The following is a 23304-nucleotide window of genomic DNA, read 5'->3' on the forward strand; positions in this document are numbered from 1 at the left end:
CCCGGCGTGAGTTTTAAGCCACCGGGTCCAGGACGCGAACCGCGGTCAACTACGGGGGAGTCCAGCGACATAGCCATTACGCTAATTGCTGGTTCCCAATATATGCTTTTTTTGTCCTATTGTTTTTTGGGTTTTTTGGGGGTATATTTAACTCCCTCAAGACATTATTTTTGTTTTGTACATAGTTCGTATTTATTTTTTCTCAGAATCTCGAACTTGCCTTCTGAGGTCATTTTTGTTCTCCCTTATGGTACCATGTAGTATTTCCTGTAGTATGGATTTGCTACCACCAGAGTCTGTTCTTGCTTTTCAAAAAGAATATTTTTATTTATTCTGCAATCTAGAAGCATATTTTCACTTTGTATAGAATTCTTGGTTGAGGGACTAGCATTTGGCGTAATGGCTATGTCACTGGACTCCCATAGAGCAACCGCAGTTTGAGTCCTGGACCCAGTGGCTTAAACTCATGCTGGGCTCGTGTGCATGCGTGCCCAAGATCTCGAGAGAATAGAGGAGAAGGGATTGCCATGTGCACCCCTCTCCCCCCAAGGGGTGATTTCTTACTTTCTGTCTGTCTCTGTTTTTCTGGTGAGCGCACACACCCTATAGCAAAAACGTCTCAAAAAAAAAAAAAACGTATTCTTGGTTGAGAGTTATCTTTCTTCTTATTGAAGGTATTGTTTCACTGTCTTCTGGGTTCCATTGTTGTTGAAAATTCAGCTATTTCATTCTAACATCTTCTTTCGAGGTCATCCTCCACACAGGCCCCCCCAATTATCTTTATGATTTTTTCTGACTTTATTTTTTGTGAAATATCTTGCTCTGATTTCTTGTTTATTTTGTTTGTAATACCTTGTACATCTTGAATGTGAGGATTGATGTCTTTCATCAATTCTGAGACATCTTAGCCACTTGATTTTGCTTCTACTCCATTTCATCTCTTTTCCTCCTGTGACTCCTGTTAAATTTGTTGATCTTTTTCACTCTTTTCTCTTACCTGCGACATTATGCATACCATTATTTTTTTCCCTCTGTGCCTTAGTCTCTGTAGTTTGTCTTCCATTTTATTCATTTTCTTTTTTAACTGTGCCTAAGTGTTTTTTTTTTTTTGGAGAGATTTTCACTACAGGGCGTGTGCACTCGCCAGACAGAAAGAGAGATATAGAGACAGAAAGCGAGAAATCATCCCCCAGGGGGGATGGTCGTGCCGCAGTCCCTTCTCCTCCATTCTCCTCTTGGGATCTTGGGCACGGACGCACACGTGCCCGGCGTGAGATTTAAACTACCAGGTCCGGGACGCAAACCGCGGTCAACTACGTGAGAGTCCAGCGAGAGTCCAGCGACATAGCCATTATGCTAACTGCTGGTTCCCAACTGTGCCTAAGTGTTTTTAAAATCTGCCCATTGAGTTACTAATTTTGATAATTGTTTATAGTTTTAGTTGGGAGCACTCCCTTCACCCCAGCCTAGTTTTAGAATTTCGAGTGTATGTGTTTTTTTTTCCCCTGTAAAATTTGCACTTGAATGATTTCCAGTTGTGGTAAAAAAAAAAAAAAAAAAAAAAACTTAAAAAAAAGTTTCCGTGAGTAAAATAAACATTTTATAGTTCTTCTGGTGATTCTACTCTCTGAAGTGCCCGTGGGTCTGTTTCTATGATATTATATGTTGTTAGCACCATTTCTTGTTTGTTGTGGCTCTTCTCTTCATGAACTGGTTATATTTGAGTGAACGTTGGGTGGTGTGTTTAGAAAATTATTTTCAGAAATAATTTGGATCTAGAATAATGTTACTTTCTTCCAGAAAGCAGTTTCGTTTTCTTCTGCCAGATGCCTGAGGCCTTGAGGGCACTAGCAGTCCTGGTTCATCACAATCCAATTAAGGTTTAGAGATTTTCCTGGGCTACTAAATAACTTAGAGCCGGACTGTGTTTTGTATCACTCTCATTGCTATTTCCGTGGAATATTTAGTCACTACCTTGTGAAGACTTTCTGTAAACCATGCCTGGATGGGTCTAGTATTATATAAGGAATATTGATTTTAAAAGATATTTGGGAAAAACTAGATGGGAAATCAGTGATCAGGAATGGCCAAAATAGTACATCTGTGAAGTATGTGCTGTGTTTAAGGAGACAAGGACACACGCAATGAGGAATAGCCTTACTACTGTCAGTTATCATCCATTGTGTATTTCTACAATGGTAAATTTAAAAATAAGGCTTAGTGACAAAAATTTCTGAAAAGTTTAGAAAATATATTCTATGAAGTTCTTATACTTTCCAGAAGAGGGCATTCTAGCATAATGAATTCAGGTCAACTTCTTTCCTGCAAAGGAAGATCCTTTTGAGATGTGACTTTGCTGTATTACTGTACTGCACTGTCATAGTGGTAAGATCAGGAGAGGACTTTAGTCTAATCCTGCAGGTGACAGTTTGGAAATCTAGGCCCAGGTGACAGAAATGATTTGCCATCTCACCATTCAGCCATTATTTACTGAGGAATTATAATACACTGTGGATGTGACCACATAGAGATACTATGAACAGGACAGACCAGACATTGCTCCTGGGGCAGCTTATAGTCCAATGGTAGGGGAGGAGTACAAATAGTAATGAAAAGTAATTTTAGAATCATTAAATGCTCTGAAGAAAATAACGAAGGGAGATAATGGAGAAGAAAGGGTACTGCTGCTTTACCTTGAGTGGTCAGGGAAGCATTCTCTGAGGAGGTGAGTTGTGACTGACAGATGTCGGTGAAGGGAGTGTTAAAGAAAGTACATTTCAGCCCGAGAAAATGTCCAATGCAAGGACTTGCACGTAGGAAATGGGAAGCAGACCATTATGTTTGAGGGGATTCATACAAGAGGCAGGCAGGTGTGAGTCAGACCACACTTGCATACGGGCTGTGTGTGGGAACTGCCCGGCCTCTGCAGCTGGCCTGCGTGTGTTTGCATCTCAACTCCATTTATTTGCTGGAAGATTTTTCTGAGGAGCGAGTCTGTAGCATTCATCATATCTGAATGGAAACCCAGAAATGAAAAAAGACTATCCACTATGACATTTTGCCTCTCAAAACATTTCTGAATGTCTGCGGCCCAGGCAGCCCCTGATCTGTGTTGATTTTCAAGGCTCAAAAGTTTAGAAGTATTACAACTAAATAAAACCTAAAGGGGATAAAAATCAGTATCTCAAGATAGTCGACCTTTCTGGGTATCAATCACTAATATGAACTTTAGAGGATCCTTTATTATTATTATTTTTTGGAGAGGCTTTTGCTATAGGGCACGTGGACTCGCCAGAAAGACAGAGCGAGACAGAGAGACAGAAAGCAAGAAATACCCCCTGGGGGGGATGGCCGTGCCACAATCCCTTCTCCTCCATTCTCCTCTTGGGATCTCGAGCACACATTTACTCGTGCCCAGCATGAGTTTAAGTCACCAAGTCCGGAACTCAAACTGTGATTGACTATATGGGAGTCCAGCGACTAGCCGTTACACCAGCTGCTGGTCCCATTGCACTTACAATTTTGTAACGAGGGTAGATCTCATGTTAAATGTTCTTACCGCAGTTTAAAAAAATAAATAGATAGGGACCAGCAGGTGGCTTGGAGGTTACAGTTCTGGACTCCCACATGGTCAACCATGGTTCGAGTTCCAAACCTGGAGGCTTGCTTTCTCAATTTCTCTCTCTCTCTCTCTCTCTCTCTCTGTCTCTCTGTCTCTGGTGAATGCACATGCCCTATAGCAAAGTTTAAAAAAATAATAATAACAAATAAAATTAACTAAATCTTTTAAAAATACAGTAAAAAATAAATAAAATGTTGGAAAAAATTGATAAGATTTTTTTTGTCAGTTGTTTATGATAAAAAGGAAGGTAGAAAGCAGTCATTTTTTATTGACTTATTTTGGGGCTCCTTAGGTCAGACTGATTATACTATACACACTCCGTAGAGATGTTCATCATTGTTTATAAGAAGACTTACTTTAATTGCACCACTTTGAATATATATGCCAGTATAAATGTGAACAGTTAAACCTAATTTTTCTTTAAAGCTTTTACAAGGTTCACATATAAGGATAACGATTAAAGAAAATTTTGTTGGATATGTTAGATCCCAGGAATGAGAGGCTCCCTGACACCTTAGGATCTACTTACCCTTCATCCACCCTTCAAGAAAAAAGATACACTAGTTTTAGGACATGCCAGTCTGACTTTCATTAACATTTTCTCCTTAGAATGAGAAAGTTTTCTGCCAAGATACTCTCATTAACTTGACCTTGTGGCCAATATCTCCTTTTTTGGCACAATTCCCAGATATACAAGGAAAGATTTCCAGTTAAGATGGTATTCCTCCAGATACTCCTTGTATAGGTGTTGCTGAATTTCTGGTGTGAGTGATCATCTCCGACTTCCTTAACTTGGCGGTTCTTTGGGGTAACGGGCACAGGGATGGAAATGAAATCTAGGGAACCAGCAGTTAGCGTAATGGCTATGTCGCTGGATTCCCACGTAGTCGACCGCGGTTCGTGTCCCGGACCCGGTGGCTTAAAAACTCACGCCGGGCGCATGTGCGTGCGTGCCCAAGATCCCAAGAGGAGAATGGAGGAGAAGGGATTGCGGCGTGACCATCCCCCCTGGGGGGTGATTTCTCGCTTTCTGTCTCTATGTCTCTCTCTGTCTGTCTGGCGAGCGCACGCGCCCTACAGTGAAAAATCTCTCAAAAAAAAAAAAAAAGAAATGAAATCTAAAAGTCTATAACCCCCCGCCCCCTTAGCAAGTTTTTCTTCTCAGTGCTGCAGTTTTATCTAGCACCTCCAAGAATATAGCCTCAACAGTATGGGCATGCTGACAAAACAAAACATAACAAACACAACATTATACAAAATTCAAGCTGGTGTCTGGGGGGGGGAGGTGCAGGTTTGCTTTATGATAAGAGTCAGTGGGAGCGTCATTGGTAAATGACCGGTACAGTTCATGTTAAATAGTAGTGAAGTATATTGAACACATTGGGCACAATTCTATATTTAATGTCGACTTACTGAAAAAGAAATGCTACTTTTTTTGGTAGCTTTAAGTGTTTTCTGTCTTATACAGTTAACAGGCTTCTGGCTAATCTCAGTGCATGCGTTATTATTTCAGGTCCTGTGGGAATGGCTGCTGATGCTGCCGTGGCAACCGGAAAGAAACGGAAACGGCCTCACGTGTTTGAGTCTAATCCATCAATCCGGAAGAGACAGCAAACACGTTTGCTTCGGTGAGGGCGCCCTTATCCACGTCCTTACTCTTCCTCAGATACTTTTTGTGTGGCTGACAGATTTAGAACATAGGTTCTTTGATTCATCAGGGACATCAGTTGGACTCCTTGATGACAGATTTGCACTTTAAAGTGCTCTTAAAAATGTAGTAAATGAAAACCTAAAAGCAGGATTTAACAGAGGTATCATACCACGTTAGTTAATTCAGAGAAATTTGTGTGCCTACCAGGTACCAGACATTCATTGTTCCTGCACTGGGAATATAAGAGAGTAAAACAAATATCCTGAAAGAGTTTATATTTTGTAGAGGGCAAAAGAAAGCAAACAAATGCGTAATATTATATGTCATGTCATGATAAGTGTTATGGAAAAGAATTAAGTGGAGTAAAGGAAATAGAAAGGTCGAGAAGTGGGGAACATAGTTATTTCTTTCTTTTATAGGGATGATCTGGGAAATCCTTTCTGTTTAGAACAAAAGTCTCAGGCCAGCAGATGACATGGTAATTAAGGTGCTGGACTCCAGCACAGCCAACTGTGGTTCGATCCCAGACCTGGTGGCTTGCTTTCTCATTTTCCTTCTCTCACTCTTTCTCTGGTGAGCACACATGCCCTATAGCATATTAAAAATAAATAATAAATAATAACATTAAATAATAATCTTTTTTTAAAAGAACAAAAATCTGAATAGATTGAAAGGGCAGCTCTTAGGTGTGGTGGCGCCTACTCTATGAAAAGGGCAACTATGTGAATTCCTAGGAAAGAGCATTTCAGGTGGAGGGAATGTCAAGAGCAACGATCCTGACGTGGGAATATGGTAGTCCTGTGTGAGGAGCAGCTAGGGAGAAAAGGAGAGGGAACGTGGTCAGAATAGCAGAGGGCCACCACGCCCTCAGCTCTTCTAGCCGGTAGGAGAGCTTTAACTCTGAGCAGGGAAAGTCAATGAAGGCTTTTGACCAGAGCAGTGATATAATCTGACTTATGTTTTTAAAGAATCACTCAGACTCTACAGGAATGGAAGCAGGGAGACTGTTTAGGAGACTATAGTAGTAGGCTAGGCTTGAACTCATAGAGTCTTAAAATCACCGTGGCAGCAGCAGCAATAGTAAGAAGGGGTCAGGTTCCAGATGTATTTCAAAAGTCTACTCGGCACAGTCTGCTAATGGACTAGGAGTAAGGGAGGATGAAGGAGTTAAGGGTGAACTAGAGTTTTGGGGTGATTACTAGGAGGAGGGGCATGCGTGGCAGTGAATATAGAGTAGAACAGGAATTTGGGTTTGGACGTAATAACTCTGTGATACCTCTTAACCATTTAGTAGAGATACATAATAAGCCTTTGGATGTTTGAGTCAAATTCAAAGGATGGGTCTCAGTTGAAGATATCATAAGCAGGTAGGTAGTATTTATTGAATGGTTGTGATCACTTAGGGAGTACATATGGACTGAACTCTAAAGCATGCCACCCTTTAGAGCTGGGGAGATGAAAGGAAGCAGCAAAGGAGTTTAAGAAGCAACTCTAGACTCAGAAGAAAAAAAACAAAACAAGATAGTGTCCTCCTGGAAACCAAGCGCACAAAGTGCTTCAGGAATGAGGGATCAGCCTTGTCAAATGCTGCTGGCAGGTTGGACCAGATGCCAGCTCATTGTTAGATTTTGCAGCATGAAGGTCATGAGTGATCTTGACCAGAGTGTTTGCAAAAGAGTGGTGGGGAGAGAGGGATGGGAGACCATGACTATAAACCATTTCTTGAAGGAATGCTGCCAGATGCCTTCTTTAATTTGTGGTCCTTTGTTTGCCAGTCTCTTGAAAGGGCAGCCCATGTTCCCAAAAGAATTTTAAAATGTAGAACTTTAAAATAATCTCCAGCAATTTCAGAGGAAAAAAAAATAGTCTTTCTGTTCATCCATTGTTGCCATATTTGAAAAAGCTCTTTTCATTTCATCCTCTTTTGTAAGGTAATGTATGACTGGGAATTACTGTTTATATCACTGTATCACCTCTAGCTGTAACTTTTAAAATTTTAGGTTTTTGACATAGGGCTTGTGCACCCCGAAGAGAGACAGAGAGAGGGAAAGTGAGAAATCACCTCTTGGGGGGGGATAGCCACACCACAGTCCCTTCTCCCCCCAGGATTTTGGATTCACACACACTCATGCCTAGCATGGTTTTTAAGCCACTGGATCTGAGATTCAAACTGCAGTGGACCATGTGAGAGTCCAGCATCTTAACCATGCCACCTGCTGGGCATGAAGCTGCAACATTTTTTTTGGAGAGGCTTTTTGCCTTAGGGCATGTGCGCTCGCCACACAGAGAGACAGAAAGCGAGAAATCACCCTCCAGGGGGGATGGCCATGCTGCAATCCCTTCTCCTCTATTCTCCTCTCGGGATCTTGGGCACACAGGCACATGAGTCCAGCGTGAGTTTTAAGCCACCGGGTCCGTGACAGGAACCACGGTCGATTACGTGGGAGTCCAGCGACATAGCCGTTACGCTAACTGCTGGCCCCACTGCAACATTTTTAAACAAGATTTTTTCAGTAAAATTATGTCAGTGATATTGAGGGGGTCTTCTAAAAGTTCATGAGAAATGCATACTATGAAAAAAAATCTGCATGGATTTTACATTTTTTTCAGCAAAATTAATTCATACTTTCATTCTATTTTTCTACAGAATGTTTGAAGTTCCTTCATATAAACAATGACTATTTCAATGAATGACATTTAAAGCAAGTCATTTGAGCCACCTTCTTTAAACGTGAAGGTGATATAATAAAGTCCAAAAGAGGACATCTCAGCAGAAATATTTTAAATGATAAGTAACAGTAATTGGTGTTGCTTACATCAGGATGATACTTATGCTCAGGATTTTGGCATGTCCATGTTCCAAGGCAAAACCCTCAGGAGATTCATTGAGCTAGACATAGATCTTTACGAGAGAGGGTATGACAGTATTTCTGCTGAACAGGATTTCAAACCTCACATTCCCTCTTTCACATTTCAGGTGAAAGGAAGCAGATCTGATCAGCCTACATTGCTTCTACTCAAAATTTTATCTGTTGTCAGTGTCACTATGATTCCTATCTTCTTTAACTGTTTCTATTCCCTTTTATTCTCTGATTCAGGAAGCTTCGAGCCACATTAGATGAATATACTACTCGAGTGGGACAGCAAGCCATTGTCCTCTGTATCTCACCCTCCAAACCCAACCCTGTCTTTAAAGTGTTTGGTGCAGCTCCTTTGGAGAATGTGGTAAGTCAGAGCTAAGCTGCGTGCTGATGCCCTTTGCTTTCTGTAGGTTGTCTCCCATTCTTCTGTCCCTGCCTACTACAGTAGTTAGCACTTCCATCCCGTTCTCATCCTGGAGCGGAACTGGGTCTGGTTTTCAATCCAGTTTCTGCAGATCATTATTATTTCTACTTCCCTTAACAAGGTATTCTGCCTCACCAGATGCAGTGGGGGGAAATGGTGTTTTGTTTGCTAAGAAAACATCAGGCATTTGTTAAGAAAATCCCTGATTTATGTCAGAAGCAAAATGGTAAATAATTCCAGGATGTCAACTTCATCTAAGGCAAATCTGGAAGCATTTTTGGATAGTTCTTTACATTGATCTTCTGATCTGTGACTTGGGGTCCTCGAGTGTAAAAAAAGATGATAATACTTACCTCACTGGGAGCAGTAGAAATCAATTAAAGTCAGTTATAATCTCCTTTCTGCGTTTTGGGAGAGCCGGCATGAAAAGCTTTGACAAATGGTAGATTTCGAAGTTGCCGTGCCCAGAGGGCATGCTCTGGGTGGGGTGCTGCCATATCATATACTGTCATGAGCTTTTTGGGAATAGGCCTAGAAATACTTTGTTGGGGGGATCTTCTTATCGTTCCATCCCCTTCTTCCCTCCCTGCTTCCCTCCTTTCCTTCCCTCTTTCTTAAGACCTATGAGAGTTTCTGAAAGTAGAGTTCCTTCCTCAGAGTCCGTAATCTATAACATTTAGACGGAGATACACTGGATATGACTAAGCAGTTTTAGGTATGGCAATCATTCACAGAGGGAAGAAGTAGCTCTGAGGTTATAACCAGCTTCTTAGAAATATCCTTCTTCCTTTGTTTTATTCTACCTTCCCAGTAGGTATAGGGATTCTGGAATCGGTCTTTTTGCTTTTTATCAAAGAAATATTAATTTTAATTTTATTTATTCATTCATTTATTTTAATTTGATGAGAGACACAGGGAGAGAAAGAAAGGAAAGTGAGGAAGCAAGCCACCAGGTTCAGGACTTGAACCATGGTCAGCCATGTGGGAGCACTGTAACCACCACGTCACCCGCTATCCCTGGAGACAGTCTTAATATCTTGTTCTAAGTTACTCATTTATATAGTTGTGTACAGTTTTAATTTTTTTGTTTTTGATTTTGTTTTATTTTTGAGAGGGATGAATTGAGGAAGGAGAGACATTCTAGACAGGATCTTACCTTGTGCTGATTCTCCTGCCTCAGCCTCCCAGTTAGCTAGGAATACAGATGTGTGTGGGCCAAGATTTTGGTTGGTCCACGAATCAAACCTGGGCATCTCCTGACAACCCAGCCTGGCTTGGTAGTGCCCTACCTCTCATGCCACCTCAATTTTACCTATATATGTTTTTATAAATGGCTTCATGAAATGTAGAACTTGACTTAAAAAGTAAAAGCCCTATCATTCATTATTTACTTATTCAACATATAATGATTCAACATTGTTAGATACAAAGTATGTGATAAGGATTTCACCTAAGTCTGGTGAGGTTTTAAGGTTCAGAACTGGAGATTTAGGGGAGTGAGGGAGAGCTGAGGCAGGGAGGAGAGGAGCTACCCTTGGACTGGAGCTAGAACAGAATACAGCCAATGTACCTTCATGGCTGCAGCCTGAGACCTGGCCCAGCACCAGGCGTGCTTCAGAACCACAGGACTGAGGGCATCTCGACACTTCGACATACGTCCCAGATGGCTGTGTTTTTAGCCTCCAAGGACTTACAGATAAATATTTTCTTGATCGGATCTTCCTGAAGATGCCTCTTTTATCCAGAAAGCTTTTGGAATACAAAAGAATGATGGAATCTTGTTTCGGACTGTTTTTTGCAAATTGACTGAAAGCCTATTAATTTAATCCTAAATTTTTAACAAGCACATTCTGTGCCCAGAACTCTAATGTTCAGTTTTTTCCCATATATTGGCAGTGTAAAAACTCTACATAAGATACAGGTACATAGTAAGTACAGCAGAAAATGTAATTCTGTAAAGTTGCAGTGGTAGCCTCAGCTGCTTATGTTAAATAAGTAGAAAGTATTGATTTAAAAAAATTTTTTTTATCCCCTAAGTACTAACCTAATTGGAGAATTCCTTTTTAAAAATTAATTTATCAATTCATTTAGGGGACGGCAGGTGGCATGGTGGTTAAGGTGCTGGACTCCCACATGGCCGACCACGGTTTGAGTTCTGGACTTGGCAGCTTGCTTTCTCACTTTCTTTCTCTCTCACTCACACACTGTCTGTTCCTCTCTGGTCAAATTAAAATAAATAAACCAAGTAAATAAATAATGTTAAATAGAATAACTATTTTAAAAATTAGACAATTTATATATTTTAAATTATATAAACATTTATTCATGATAGAGTACACACACGTGCATGTGAGAGGGAGAGTGCCAGAGAGAGAGATAGAGGGGTGCCCTCTACAGGGTCTGGTCATGCTGCAGTCCCCTTCTGCCAGTCCTCTAGCCCATTGGATTTGGGGCACTCATGCATATATACTCAGTCGATTTTGGGTGTGTGAGCCAGGGATTTGAACTATAGTCACTACGTGGGATCCAGCTACTCTTGAGCAGCATATTACTGCTGCCCCACGAAGCCGGTCTCCTGGAGCATTCTTTAACTCCAGCAGTCTTTCTATAACTAAAAATTTGATTTTCTAGGTACTTGGTATATAGTACAGGAATCTTTCTTTTTTAATCATTATGAACAGATACTTACAGAAAAAAATATGTCCTGATTAAAAGTCCAGTCTACTTTTCAATAGGATAAAGCTTTGAACTCTCAAAGTAAGTTAATTTCCTATCCTATCTTGTAATGTATTTCTGTAATTCTGTGGCTTCTTTGTTTTTCCCAGAGGTGTCCTCATCCCCCTTGTGTATTCTCCTAAGTGAATGACTCCATTATGGGTGGTTGTAGGATCCAGTGTCTGTCTGTCCTTTCTGTCCATGATAGAAGAATGTGCTGCTGTTAAGTTCTCTGTATTTTGAGAGACGTTTCACTCGTGATGAGGAATGGCATCAGAGAGTAACTATATCTGGTTCAGGCCTGGGCTAGATCTACAGAGGCATTGTGGGTGGTGTGAAAGTTCACATCTGTCCCTGGGAGAACCAGAAGAGAGGAGGAGGACCTTACTGATGGTGGCACGTTTGGCACTCAGCTACAGCATACCCCTCTTGTATTTTCCTCTGACTCTTTTTAATCCAGCCTCTTGTACACTTGAATCTGTCTGTTTAGTAGTCTGACTTTGCAGGGATGTAGCAACAAGGGGTAAATAGGTTTCTTAGAGGGTTAGTAATGTAAGTCCTTGGGCATCTTGAAAATAATTTCTGTGATTAACTACAACAGCTAGGCGTTAATCAAATGGCCTGGAAAATGCAAAATAACAAATGCCATTTCTCTTACATAGATCAAGAACAGATGAGGGGCCCACGCTGATGGAAGAATTTGGATTTTAAGTTGGAAACAGTATTTCTGTAAAACTTTCTCTTCTGGCTCCTTTCTACTGTCGTTACCTGTAATTTCATCATCTTTTCATTTAATTCTGTTCAGTGCGATGTCTTTGGGGCCAGCGGGTATTTTTACCTGTTAGTTGTAGAAGTGTTTGTTCAGGGAGCTGCCACGGCTGGGGGAGGCCAGCCCTGCCCACTTTCTTGTTGCTTGGCACCAATCCTCTCTGGTTGTTGGGCATCTTGTTTACCTCTGCCTTTAATTCCCTGCAGGTGCGCAAGTACAAGAGTATGATCTTGGAAGACCTGGAGTCTGCTCTGGCAGAACACGCCCCTGCGCCACAGGAGGTTAACTCCGAACTGCCTCCTCTCACCATCGACGGAATTCCAGTCTCTGTGGACAAAATGACCCAGGTAAGGGGCGGGAAGTGAGGAGGAGACACAGACACCAGTGGCCCAGGTGAGGGCGGGCCTCTGATTACTTCTACTTTTAGCCTCAGTGCTGCAACCAGAGACTGAGCTGCAGGCTGGAGTCCAACAGTGAATGGTGGCAGCCTTGGAAAGACACCGTAGTGTCAGAAGGATGCTCACAACCGGGGGCATGGTTGTGCTCTCCTTTTGTGGACAATCTTCCTTTCCCGTCAGCCTTTGGGTTGGATAAAACAAATTTCAGCTTGGGATTGGCTCCTAACAGGAAAATGTTAGGCGTTTGATGAATCACCATCAAGTGAGATAAGCAAACTTTTAGTCTCTTTCTGACTGGGCTACTCTTTGTCCCATGTAAATTCTGAATACCACTACATTATTGCTAAGTGAAGCTCCCCTCCCTGGGGAATGGCATCCAAAAACTCAGAAGGACCTCCTTCTGAGCTCCTTCATTTTCCTAGGTAACTTAACATCCTTGCCTGTGAGCTTCTTACAGACTCCAGAGTCTCAGCCTTGTGTTCCACATTGCTCTGTGCTTTGTCCATGTGAACCTTTGTAGCCTGGTGTAGCTCAGTTCAGCTCTAGAATCCATCAATTCTCCTTAAACCGCCCTCCCCCCCAACCCCGAGTTTCTGTCTTTGTAGCATTTACCACTACCTGGGATGATCTTATTTACTATATTTTATACTGGTTTGTGCTCTCTCTCTCCAGCAAAATGTGAGAGCAGGGATCTAGTTTAGTACAGCTGCGCAGCACCTAAAATAACATGCCATCTAAGTCATAGTACCCACTCAGTAAAGGGCCTGAGGGCTAGGGCGAAAAGGAACAGAGCACAGTGGTGCGTAATTGCATCACCAGTCCCCTGAACAGGGGTCCATTCAGGTGGACACCGACGGTGCTACTCACGAGGTGGCACTTTTCACCCTTGTTAAGTGCAACAACTTGGTTTGAAGTATTTCTACATCTTATATATGTAAAGCTGAATTGTGATCTTTGAATTGTTGGATGAATAGACCTTTCTGTGCGGACTTGAAAGGTCTCTAAATAATGGATCAAGAAGGAAAGCATTAAACTTTTTTTTTTTAACTGTGCCTTTATCATTGCTTTGTACATCCCCAGGCCATTCTGATGACTTAAAACATATGGCGAATCTATTTGGTACACCTAAGCTGACCAGACCCACTTTCATGATGGGCATTTTTCCCCCTCTTGGTCACCTTTGATGTATTAAATTGAAACAATTTGAAATTCTGATTATATTAAATCATCCTGGATCCTGATTTTTATGAAAATGTGGCCAATGTCTATGGAAATCAGAGCAGGGCTTTTTTTTTTTTTTTTTAATTGTTTTGGTGATAAAACATAGGAAACTTATTTTCTGTTTTTGTGAAATAAATGCTCAAGAGAGCTCAGAGCAGTGGTGACTCCAGGGGTGTTGCCATCAGTCAGATGCACGTGAATTTTGTTTTGTTGAGGTGTATATTTTCTCTGTCAGTCATTCCCTACTATTCCTTCTCACCATAGACAGTGAGAGAAAGAAAAAAAAAAAAAACTAAACACAGAACTAACAAATGGTGAGGTGTCAGCCGGATGATGAAAAACCCAGCTCCAGGCCCAGTAGGAATTTGTTTGGAGCCTTTTAGCCTTTTGAGGTTGTCCTTTGTTTTGTTTTCCTCAAATACTTTCTTCTTAACTTGAGCCAAATACTTCTCCTTTCAAATTGATTCTCCAGCCTCCAGTAGTTTTTGCCGTAGGGCGGGCACAACCACACCCTACAGGCTTTTACTGTTAGTAGTAGTAAACGTGTTTGATTTCAAACACAGCCTAGACAGGCAAGAGTCTGAAATGCAAACACTGTGATACATTGTCAGTAGGAATGCAGGTTGGCATCCTTTACTAGAGGGCAGGTTAGCAATGCTCATCAGAGTTTAAAATGTCATGTTGGGACCAGATGGTTATATTGCTGGACTCCCGTGTAGTCAACCGCAGTTCAAGTCCTGGACCCAGAGGCTTGAAACTCTGGTCAAGTGCATGTACATCAGTGTCCAAAATCCAAAGAGGAGAATGAAGGAGAAGGGATTGCAGATGGGATCCCCCAAGGGGGTGATTTCTTGCTTTCTGTCTCTGTCTCTCTGAGAAGCGCACATGCCCTATAGTAAAAAATCTCTCTAAAAAATAAAAAAAGAAAGTGAGAATAAATAGATATTGTATAGGAAGGTGCGTTGAAAACTAAGGCATCACATAAAGGTGTTAATACTGCTTACTAATATAATTACATGTATTGCCTGACTTTCCTTTTAAATAACTTGAACATGACATCTCTCATCCTTTCTTTATTAGAGAGTTAATGAACCAAGCATTTTAATTTTTCTCAGCAATAAGATGAGACTGTACAGGTGATAGCCTATTATGCAGGTTGAAAAATTGTGACAGAAATAGAAAAATCAGTTATAATCAAGTTAGTGCCGGGACCAGCAGTTAGCATAATGGCTATGTCGCTGGACTCCCACGTAGTTGACCGGGGTTTGTGTTCCAGACCCAGTGGCTTAAAACCCAAGCTGGGCGCGTGTGCGTGCATGCCCAAGATCCTGAGAAGAGAATGGAGGAGAAGGGATTGTGGTGTGACCATCCCCCCTGGGGGGTGATTTCTGGCTTTCTGTCTCTCCGTCTCTCTGTATCTGGCAAGCGCATGCGCCCTATAGCAAAAACCTCTCAAAAAAAACTTTCAAGTTAGTGCCAAACAGGAATAGACTTTAGGGGCAAACCCATATTGCTGGTGCTTTTCTCTTTTCCTATAAAACTGTAGGGTTAAGTCTTTCTATTTTTTTAAAGAGAGATTTTTTTTGTTATGGGGCGTGTGTACTCACCAGAGAGACAGAAAGTGAGAAATCACTCCCCGGGAGGGATGGCCACACCACAATCCCTTCTCCTCCACTCTTTTATAGGGATCTTGGACACACGTGCACACGCGCCTGGCCTAGTTTTAAGCCATGGGGTCTGAGACTCTAACCACGGTTGACTGTGTGGGAGTACAACATAACCATTACGCCATCTGCTGGCCCCAGGGTTGAGTTTCTCAAATCACAGCAAACTAGTTTTTTCAGTTAGATTTTTTTTTTTTTTTTTTAAGAAAGATTTTTGCTATAGGGCATGTGCACTCACTAGAGTGGATGGCCACGCTGCAATCCTTCTCTGTTCTCCCGGGATTTTGGGCACATACATACAAGTTCCTGGCGTGAGGTTTAAGCTGCTTGGTCCAGGACTCGAACCGTGGTTGACTACTTTGGAGTTCAGCATTGTAACCGTTATGCCATCTGCTGGCCCCAACATTTAGTTTAATTCTCCCCCCAAAGAATTATTTATTTAATTTTGTTTATGTATTTTAATTTGATTTGAGAGAGACAGAGTGAGAGAGTACAAGAGAGGCAGGAAGTAAGAAAGCAACCCATCAGGTCCAGGACTCAAACCGTGGTCAGCCATGTGGGAGCCCAGCACCCTTAACCACCATGCCACCTGCCGGCCCCCCAACATACAGTTTATAAAAACAATTTCTTGACTTGCTCCTAAGACTCAGAGTTGTCTCGGACACAGATAGAAATTACACGTAACTGAGTATGAGAAGTTCTGTATGAACTAAATGCTTTCTTTTAGAAAGCAGCTCTATAGGGTGTGTGTCTGTGTTGATGTCTCTTGTTCGTTTTATTTTTGTTTTCTAAGTAAAAGTAGAATACATTATCAGTGAAAGGCTTTTCCTGAAAACTTGTTTTTACTCTATCTCGAGTGGGTCTTTTTTTTTGTATGTGTGTTAAAGAAAAAGATCAACACATAATTCTAGTATTTTTAATGATGAAATGAAAACTTACTCTTAGGCACCTTTAAGAATAGTGACTAGAGCTTGTCCCACATTTGTCTGCCCTCCTTGCATAAGGAGGAGGATGCGTTATAGCCTAGCAGGTTCTGTAAGCCTGGAATTTATCAACGATGAAGTCACCTTGACGTTGAAAGTCGGGCTAGCAAGTTCTTCTAGGTAGGATACAGCAGACCAGAGGCTAGAGGGTGGGCTATGTCAGTGCTTCTCACACCTCAGTGTGCATAGGAACTACCCACAAGTCTTGTTCAAGTGCAGACCATGAATTAGGAGGCCGGAGGGGACCTAAGAATTCTGCCTTTCGGAGAGCGCCCCGGCAGCACATGGCTGCTGATTCTCAGGCTGCACTTGGCGTCCAAGGAATTACATTGCTTCTTGTATTGTATTTACGCCGTAATCGTGATTTTGCTACTGGAAAGTCAGTCTACACTTGAGTCCTGTAGGATTCTCTTGTTCTTGGGAGGCTGTAAATCTTCTTGGGATCTGTATTAGAAGGATCCACATAGTTATAGTTTCTGAAGAAACCTCTCTGGAAAGACCTGTCCCATATTCCTAGTTAAAATCCACTCTTCTTTCCCTTCTCCCTTCCCTCTCCCCCCTTGACCTTCCTGCCCTCCTCTTGATCTCACTGGGGACAGCCTCTGGTTGCTCTAATATTCCCTTGGAGTGATGATGCAACTGGATGGTAACTCTTCACCATTTTCAGGGAAACCTTCAAAAACACCCAGAACAGTGATCATTGAGAAGAAATATTCACAAGGAGCACATCTTTTACTTAGAAAACTTTCAGTCTGATGGTTTTTTGATGGTTTTGTTTTGTTTTTTGTCTTAGGAAAACATAGGTCTGGCCTCTTCTACCCAAAGAGTAGAAAGATTACTCTAAGTTTACACCAGTCAGGAAAGGAAAATAGTGTGTTTTCATTTATGTGAGGTCTCCATGGGCAAAAATCATAGAGACAGGAAGTAGCATAGTGCTTACCAGGCCTTGGGGAGAGGCAGAAATGGGGAGTTAGTGTTTTCTTGGGTCCGGAGTTCCTGTTTGTGATAAAATGGAAGTAGTGGTGATAATTATCCACCATTTGTGAATATACTTAATGCCACTGAATTATACATGTTAAAGTGATAAATATTATGTTATATGTATATTACCACAATTTAAAAAGATGTAAAAGAATAGGCGTAGATAAAAAGTACTTTTGTTTAGGAAAAAGGATTTGGAATTGTTATGTACCACAGTGGTTCTTAAAGTTGGCTGTACGGTAGAAGCACAGGGAGAGTGGAAATGCTAGTGGCCAGGCCACGTTCTAGACTGATAAGATAGAAACTTTTGGGAATGGGATACCAGAATTACAGTGTTTAAACTGCCCAGGTGGCTCCAGTATTCAGCCAGTGTTGAAAACCACAGTGGCAGATAACAGTTCCGAAAAGCTTCTCGTTACTGAAATGTCAAAATTTGTGTGCAAAAGTAGACTTGTCTTCTTATCTAATACTATCAAAAAGTGTGTTGATGTGTATGATACCATGCCATGTTTTATAGAACATTAAGTAGGCAGGATAAGATTAAGAAAATATTATAAGGGGACCAGCAGGTGGCATGGTGGTTAAGGAGCTGGACTCCCACATGACTGACTTTGGTTTGAGTCCTGGACCTGGCAGCTTGAAAATCACGCCAGGTGTGTGTGTGCCTCCCAGGAGAATGATAGAGGAGAAGGGATTGCTGTGTGGCCATCCTCCCTGGGAAGTGATTTCTCACTTTCCTTCTTTCTGTCTCTCTGACTCTCTGGTGAGTCCTTGTGCTCTGTGACACAAAAGAAAAAGAAAGAAAAAATATTATAGGCAATAGTGGGGCCAGCAGGTGGCGCAGCAGGTGGGATAGTGGTTGCGATGCTGGACTCCCACATGGCCAACCACAATTGAGTCCCTGACCTGATGGCTTGAAAATGATGTCAGGTACATGTGCATGCATTCCCAAAATCCCAAGAGGAGAATGGAGGAGAAGGGATTGTGGTAAGGTCATCCCTCCAGAGGGTGATTTCTCACTTTCCCTCTCACTATCTCTCTCTGTCTGAGACAAGCATATACCCTATGGCAAACAACTTTAAAAAAAAAAGAAAAGAAAAATTATAGGCAATAGATAAAAACATTGGATGTCTTCTTAAATAGAGCAGAGCATATTTTGAGGAAAATAAAAGAATCAGGATGTATTCAGGAATAATAAAAGGGAATAGCCGTATAAATGAAAAATTCAGGGTAGGGCTAGACGAGGGAATATTAGTAACTTATATGACAAACATTTAATATCCAGAACAGATTAAATTTTTCTTCAAATAAAAAGAGAAAAGTAATTAGAAAAATAAGCAAAGTATTATAAACAATTAACAGAAAGAAGAATATTATCAATAAACATCAGATGTTTCTGTACTCATTAGTAATGGAAATGAAAATATGAAGCCATTTCCCCCACATCTAATGAGACAAAAAGCAAAAAAAAAAAAAAAAGCTCAATATTAAAAATAGCTGTTATCCTGCACTCTTGGTGGGAGTGGGTTCACCAGAGTCCTACTGGAGCACAGCTTGGCTGTATCTATTAAAATGTTAAATGCACACATTCTTGAGTCAGCAATCCCCGTTTCTGAATTCCTCCTAGAGAAATGCACATGTCCACAAAGAAACATGAACAACCACCGTAAGAACAAAAAACTATAAATAACCTAATGTCTAGCAGTACAGGAATGGTCAAAATAGGAAATCCATTCTGTGGATATTAGGCAACTTAAAAAAAAAAAATAAGGTTATTCTAATTGTACTCTTGTGAGAAGATCTCTGTGGCAAAATGTTAGTGGAGAAAAAGCAAGTTATAAATATGTACCATATAGTACCATTTGAATTTATTCTTTAATCATGTAAAATGATGCCTTTCCAGTATATATTTATATAAATGTGCAGAATGTGGCCCGTAATGAGGGGCGTTCATCAAGCTAATACTTCTGGACAAGCAACTAGATTGGGGGAAAGTGGGCACAAGGACTTCGGCTTTACCTGTGTTATTGACATTTTTGTACAAACTGGTATAAACTAACAGAAGTGAATGAAACTGAGGTCCCTTCCTTGAGAGGGTAGGACTTTCAGAGCGCTTTGATTCAGTGAGATGGAGGTGCTCTGGGAGGTTGGCGGGCAGAGATGCAGAAGAGAAGTTCTGGCCCCAGAGGAGTGCGAACAGGTCTCCCAGTGAGCATCTTCACGGCTGGCCCTCCCCCTCCAGCTCATGAATTCCGAGGTTCCATTTACCCTTCCTCCCAGACTTGCTCTTCCCATATTTTCTGTGGGAGTGTGTTTTGGGGGAAGTGAGATTAAGAGAAGCCAGTGTTTCTGCTGGAACTATGAGGAATGGTGTTTCTAATAAGGACAGCCACTGTGGAGACAGAAATGGAGGAGGAGGGCTCGTGTGTGGCCATGTCCCATTAGGGATTGCTTTTTCTCTCTCTCTCCCTCCCTTTCGCCCTCCTCTCTCTCTCCCTCTTTCTCTCTGGCAAGTATGTGTGCCCTCTAGCAATTAAAAATACAAAAGAAAGAAAAAAGCCTTTCAGTGCAGTTTGGTTTCAGCTGCCTTCTCTTCAAATTTATTGTATGTTCTCTGACCCCTTAAGGTAGAGTTGGGGTGGCAGACATGTCGGTTTGAAAGACCTTTTCTTGGCAATGGCTATCAGGAGTTTGTAATCCCTAGGCTCAGGCACTTGCTGGGCAAGGGTGGAGGGAAGAGAAGGGCGTTTGGGAATGTGTGAGGATGACTCATTGTTGGACAGATGAGAATTCACTGACTTTACAAGTGGCAAATTTCTAGTAAACTAAGACTTACTCTTTTATGATGGTTGGAATAAACCTTTTAGAGTTAGAAAATCTTTTATTTCAAAGCCATCTGTGGTTTCCCACAGTCTTTACTTTTGACTCACTGGCATGACTTTGGTATCTTTTTCTTTGTAGGTTGTGCCCTGGAAGGCGTAGTCCTTTCTGCCCTTTGCTGGTTTGGGGTGGGTTTACTGACCAAGCTGGGGCACTTTAGGTCCACGTAGAACCTTGAATCAGAAGGAGAGAGGCCAAGAAAGCTTATTCCAGCCCAATTAAAGGATAGCCTAAGAGGTTAAGCTTTACCTTAGCTGATCCTGTTGATTGTCTCCCTGTGGATTAAAGACAAACCTTCCCTAACAAGCACATTGAGAAGCTTTGGTTTCCAAAACTCTCCAGGACCAGTAATTAATCCAACCGGTGATGAGAGCACAGTGCCGAATTCTGGAAAGGAAGCATTTAACTCTTTCTATACTGGACAGCTTATTTTTTAAAATAATCTCTTTAGTTTTAGCACTATTTATTTGGGACCATTTATAAATAATCTAGTGGTGTTGGGATCAGCAGATGGCATAGTGGCTACTCGCTGGTCTCACATGTAGTTGGTTGTGGTTTGAGTCCTGTACCCAGTGGCTTAAAACTCTCGCCAGGCACGTGTGCATGTGTGCCCAAGATCCAGAGAGGAGAATGGAGGAAAAGAGACTGCCGCATGGCCATCTCCCACTGGGGGGTGATTTCTCGCTTTCTGTCTCTCTGTCTTTCTGGCGAGTGCATGCGCCCTATAGCAAAAACCTCTCAAATAAATAAATAAATAAATAAATAAATAAAATCTGGTAGGAAATTGACTTTTTCAATGAAGATAGTTTCTATGCATTTCAAAGTAAAAAAAAGTCTTTGTTCCCACATGTACAGACCTGGAAAATGAACTCTTGCAATAATAAATGCTTTTTTACCTCTTTTTTAATAGAGGGGCAAGTTTTGTATGCTTGATAATTAGAACTTTAAAAAGCTGAGCTTGCCCTTCGAATTAAAACTCAGTAGCTGATTTCACTCCATTTTACTTTTTAACAGATGAGATTTTTGCCTTTGTCCTGCTGCTGCTTTTCCTGCCTGTCACATTAGCCTCTAGGATCTTCTTCCTCTAAGTTGGAAACATTTTTCATCCAGAGATCTCTACCAGAGATTACTTTCTACTTTTATCACATAAAACATCTTTGACAAGTTTTCTAGTTCTGTCCTTCCTTTGTAATATAGGTACCCTTGGGCCACGTTTTCAGATAGTTCCATCAGTAATCTACTTGTATTTTTCCTTTAGTTGCCAGGGGTCCTGCAAAATAGTTTACCTGAGCTATCTATGCTTTGGGACGGGTTGGTAATCGCTTGCTTCCTTAAGGCAAGGAATTAGCCTGGTGGCCATTTTGGTTCCTTCTGGGTTCTAGCATTCTTTATTTGTCATCCTCAACCGAGATACATATGAACTCACTTTTCTGCCTTGTTTCCACTTTACCCATCTTGGAAAACTAAGGATGAATTTCTTCGTGTACATTACAGTGTGTTCAGTATTAGAAAAGGATCTCAAAGCCAGCCAGTGGCGTGGATCCCACTTGTCTGACTGCATACTTTGGGATCCAGACCCAGCAGCCTAAAGAACATGCTAGATACATGTGCGCATGTACCTAAAATCCCAAAAGGTGGGAGAATTGGAAGAGTAGGGATTATGGCATGACTATCCTCCTTGGAGTGGGGGTACTTTCTCACTTTCCCATAAGCTCTGGGAAATTTTTAAAAAGAATTTTTTTTCTAGAAAGTTGGCAATTTCTTTCGATTGGGAGAATAGACTCCTTAATTTCCCTACTTTAAAAATAAAATCTCTTTTATCTTTGAAGTATTTTTTTTTGGCAAATAGTTACATTTGGCCTTTGAAAGAAACTTATTTTTTTTTCTCATTGTAAAATCAGATTATCAGTCTGTTGCCAAATAGCTATGACGTACCTATATGGGAGATAGACACTTCCTATAAAACTTAAGTCATGGAGCCAGCAGGTGGCATGGTGGCTAAGGCTCTTGACTCCCACATAGCCAACTGTGGTTTGAGTCCCGGACCTGGTGACTTAAAAATCAAGCCAGGTGCATGTGTGTGCTCATGCATGCCCAGAATCTCAGGAGAGTGGAGGAGAAAGGATTGCAGCCTGGCCATTCCCCTGAAGGATGATTTCTTACTTTCCCTCTTTCTCTCTCTGGTGAGTGCATGTGCCCTATGGGCCGAAAAATAAATAAATAAATAGATAGATAGATAAATAAATAGAAAGAAAGAAAAGACAAAGTTTGAATTTTATGGCAAAAGTTTTGAATGCTGTAGGAGTAGCTGAGAAAAGATAGCCAATGACTGTAGTAATAATGATAAAATGGCTGTGACTTTAATGCAACTGTACATGTATATATTATACCTGCTATCTCTGATCCTCTGAACTAACTCTATTTATTTGCCATTAACATTATTATTTTGCAGATGAGTAAAATCAAATTTCAGAAAGAGTTGGCATTCAGAGCTAAATCTGAGTCTAGAGCTCATGATAGAAAGAGCTTGCTCAAGAGAAATAACCACACTGTATTTCTCAGAGAATACAGGACCAACTGGCATTGAAGACTGGTGGTTCTGGGTAGTGGTAGCATGAGGAAGCAGTCAATAAGGGGAAAAATCAGAAGCCAGGGAAGAGCTGAGCACCTTATCATTGAGCCCAGTGCAGAGAGCCTCCTGTGGTCCAAGCTGCCTGGTGGGGATTAGTGGGGGATGAACGCAAGGTGTGGCCAGGTTGGAGTGGGCATGAAGATCTGTCACTGGTGTCTAGTTTAGTTACTCATGCTTAACAGGATTTTCGGGCACTGGAGTTATATACCATTTAGGAAGATCTGGCAAGGATAATGAGGTGAGAGAGGGAAGGTAGAAGCTAGAGTTCTATGAGAAAACCACCTAGAAGGATCTGCTTGCTTTGGGCTGCAGTGGCGGTGCAGATGGGGCTGGAGGAGAAGGGCTGGGCACTGCAGGCATTTCACAGGTGGAAGGACTGGACTTGCAGGGAGTAGCTAGTGCCTGTTGAAAGAAAGAGGTCCAGAGAATTTTCAGATTTTGAGCTTGGGTGGAAGGAGAAAGGGGTTAGTTTCTACCACAGAGACAAAGTTGAGAAACTAATA

At 41.5% G+C, this 23304-nt stretch overlaps 1 protein-coding gene across 1 annotated transcript in view; it reads left to right on the top strand.

Annotated features, from left to right (window-relative positions):
• The window catches only part of NRF1 (nuclear respiratory factor 1), an 85769-nt gene that overhangs the window by 1793 nt on the left and 60672 nt on the right, over positions 1 to 23304 (top strand). Inside the window, exons 2-4 of the mRNA XM_027775873.1 lie at positions 5136 to 5250; positions 8372 to 8498; positions 12249 to 12389. Coding sequence (XP_027631674.1) covers positions 5136 to 5250; positions 8372 to 8498; positions 12249 to 12389 — 383 coding nt within the window. The remainder of the gene's footprint in view (positions 1 to 5135; positions 5251 to 8371; positions 8499 to 12248; positions 12390 to 23304) is intronic.

This window comes from Tupaia chinensis, unplaced genomic scaffold (assembly GCF_000334495.1).
Source record: "Tupaia chinensis unplaced genomic scaffold, TupChi_1.0 Scaffold000610_1, whole genome shotgun sequence".
NCBI lineage: Eukaryota > Metazoa > Chordata > Mammalia > Scandentia > Tupaiidae > Tupaia > Tupaia belangeri.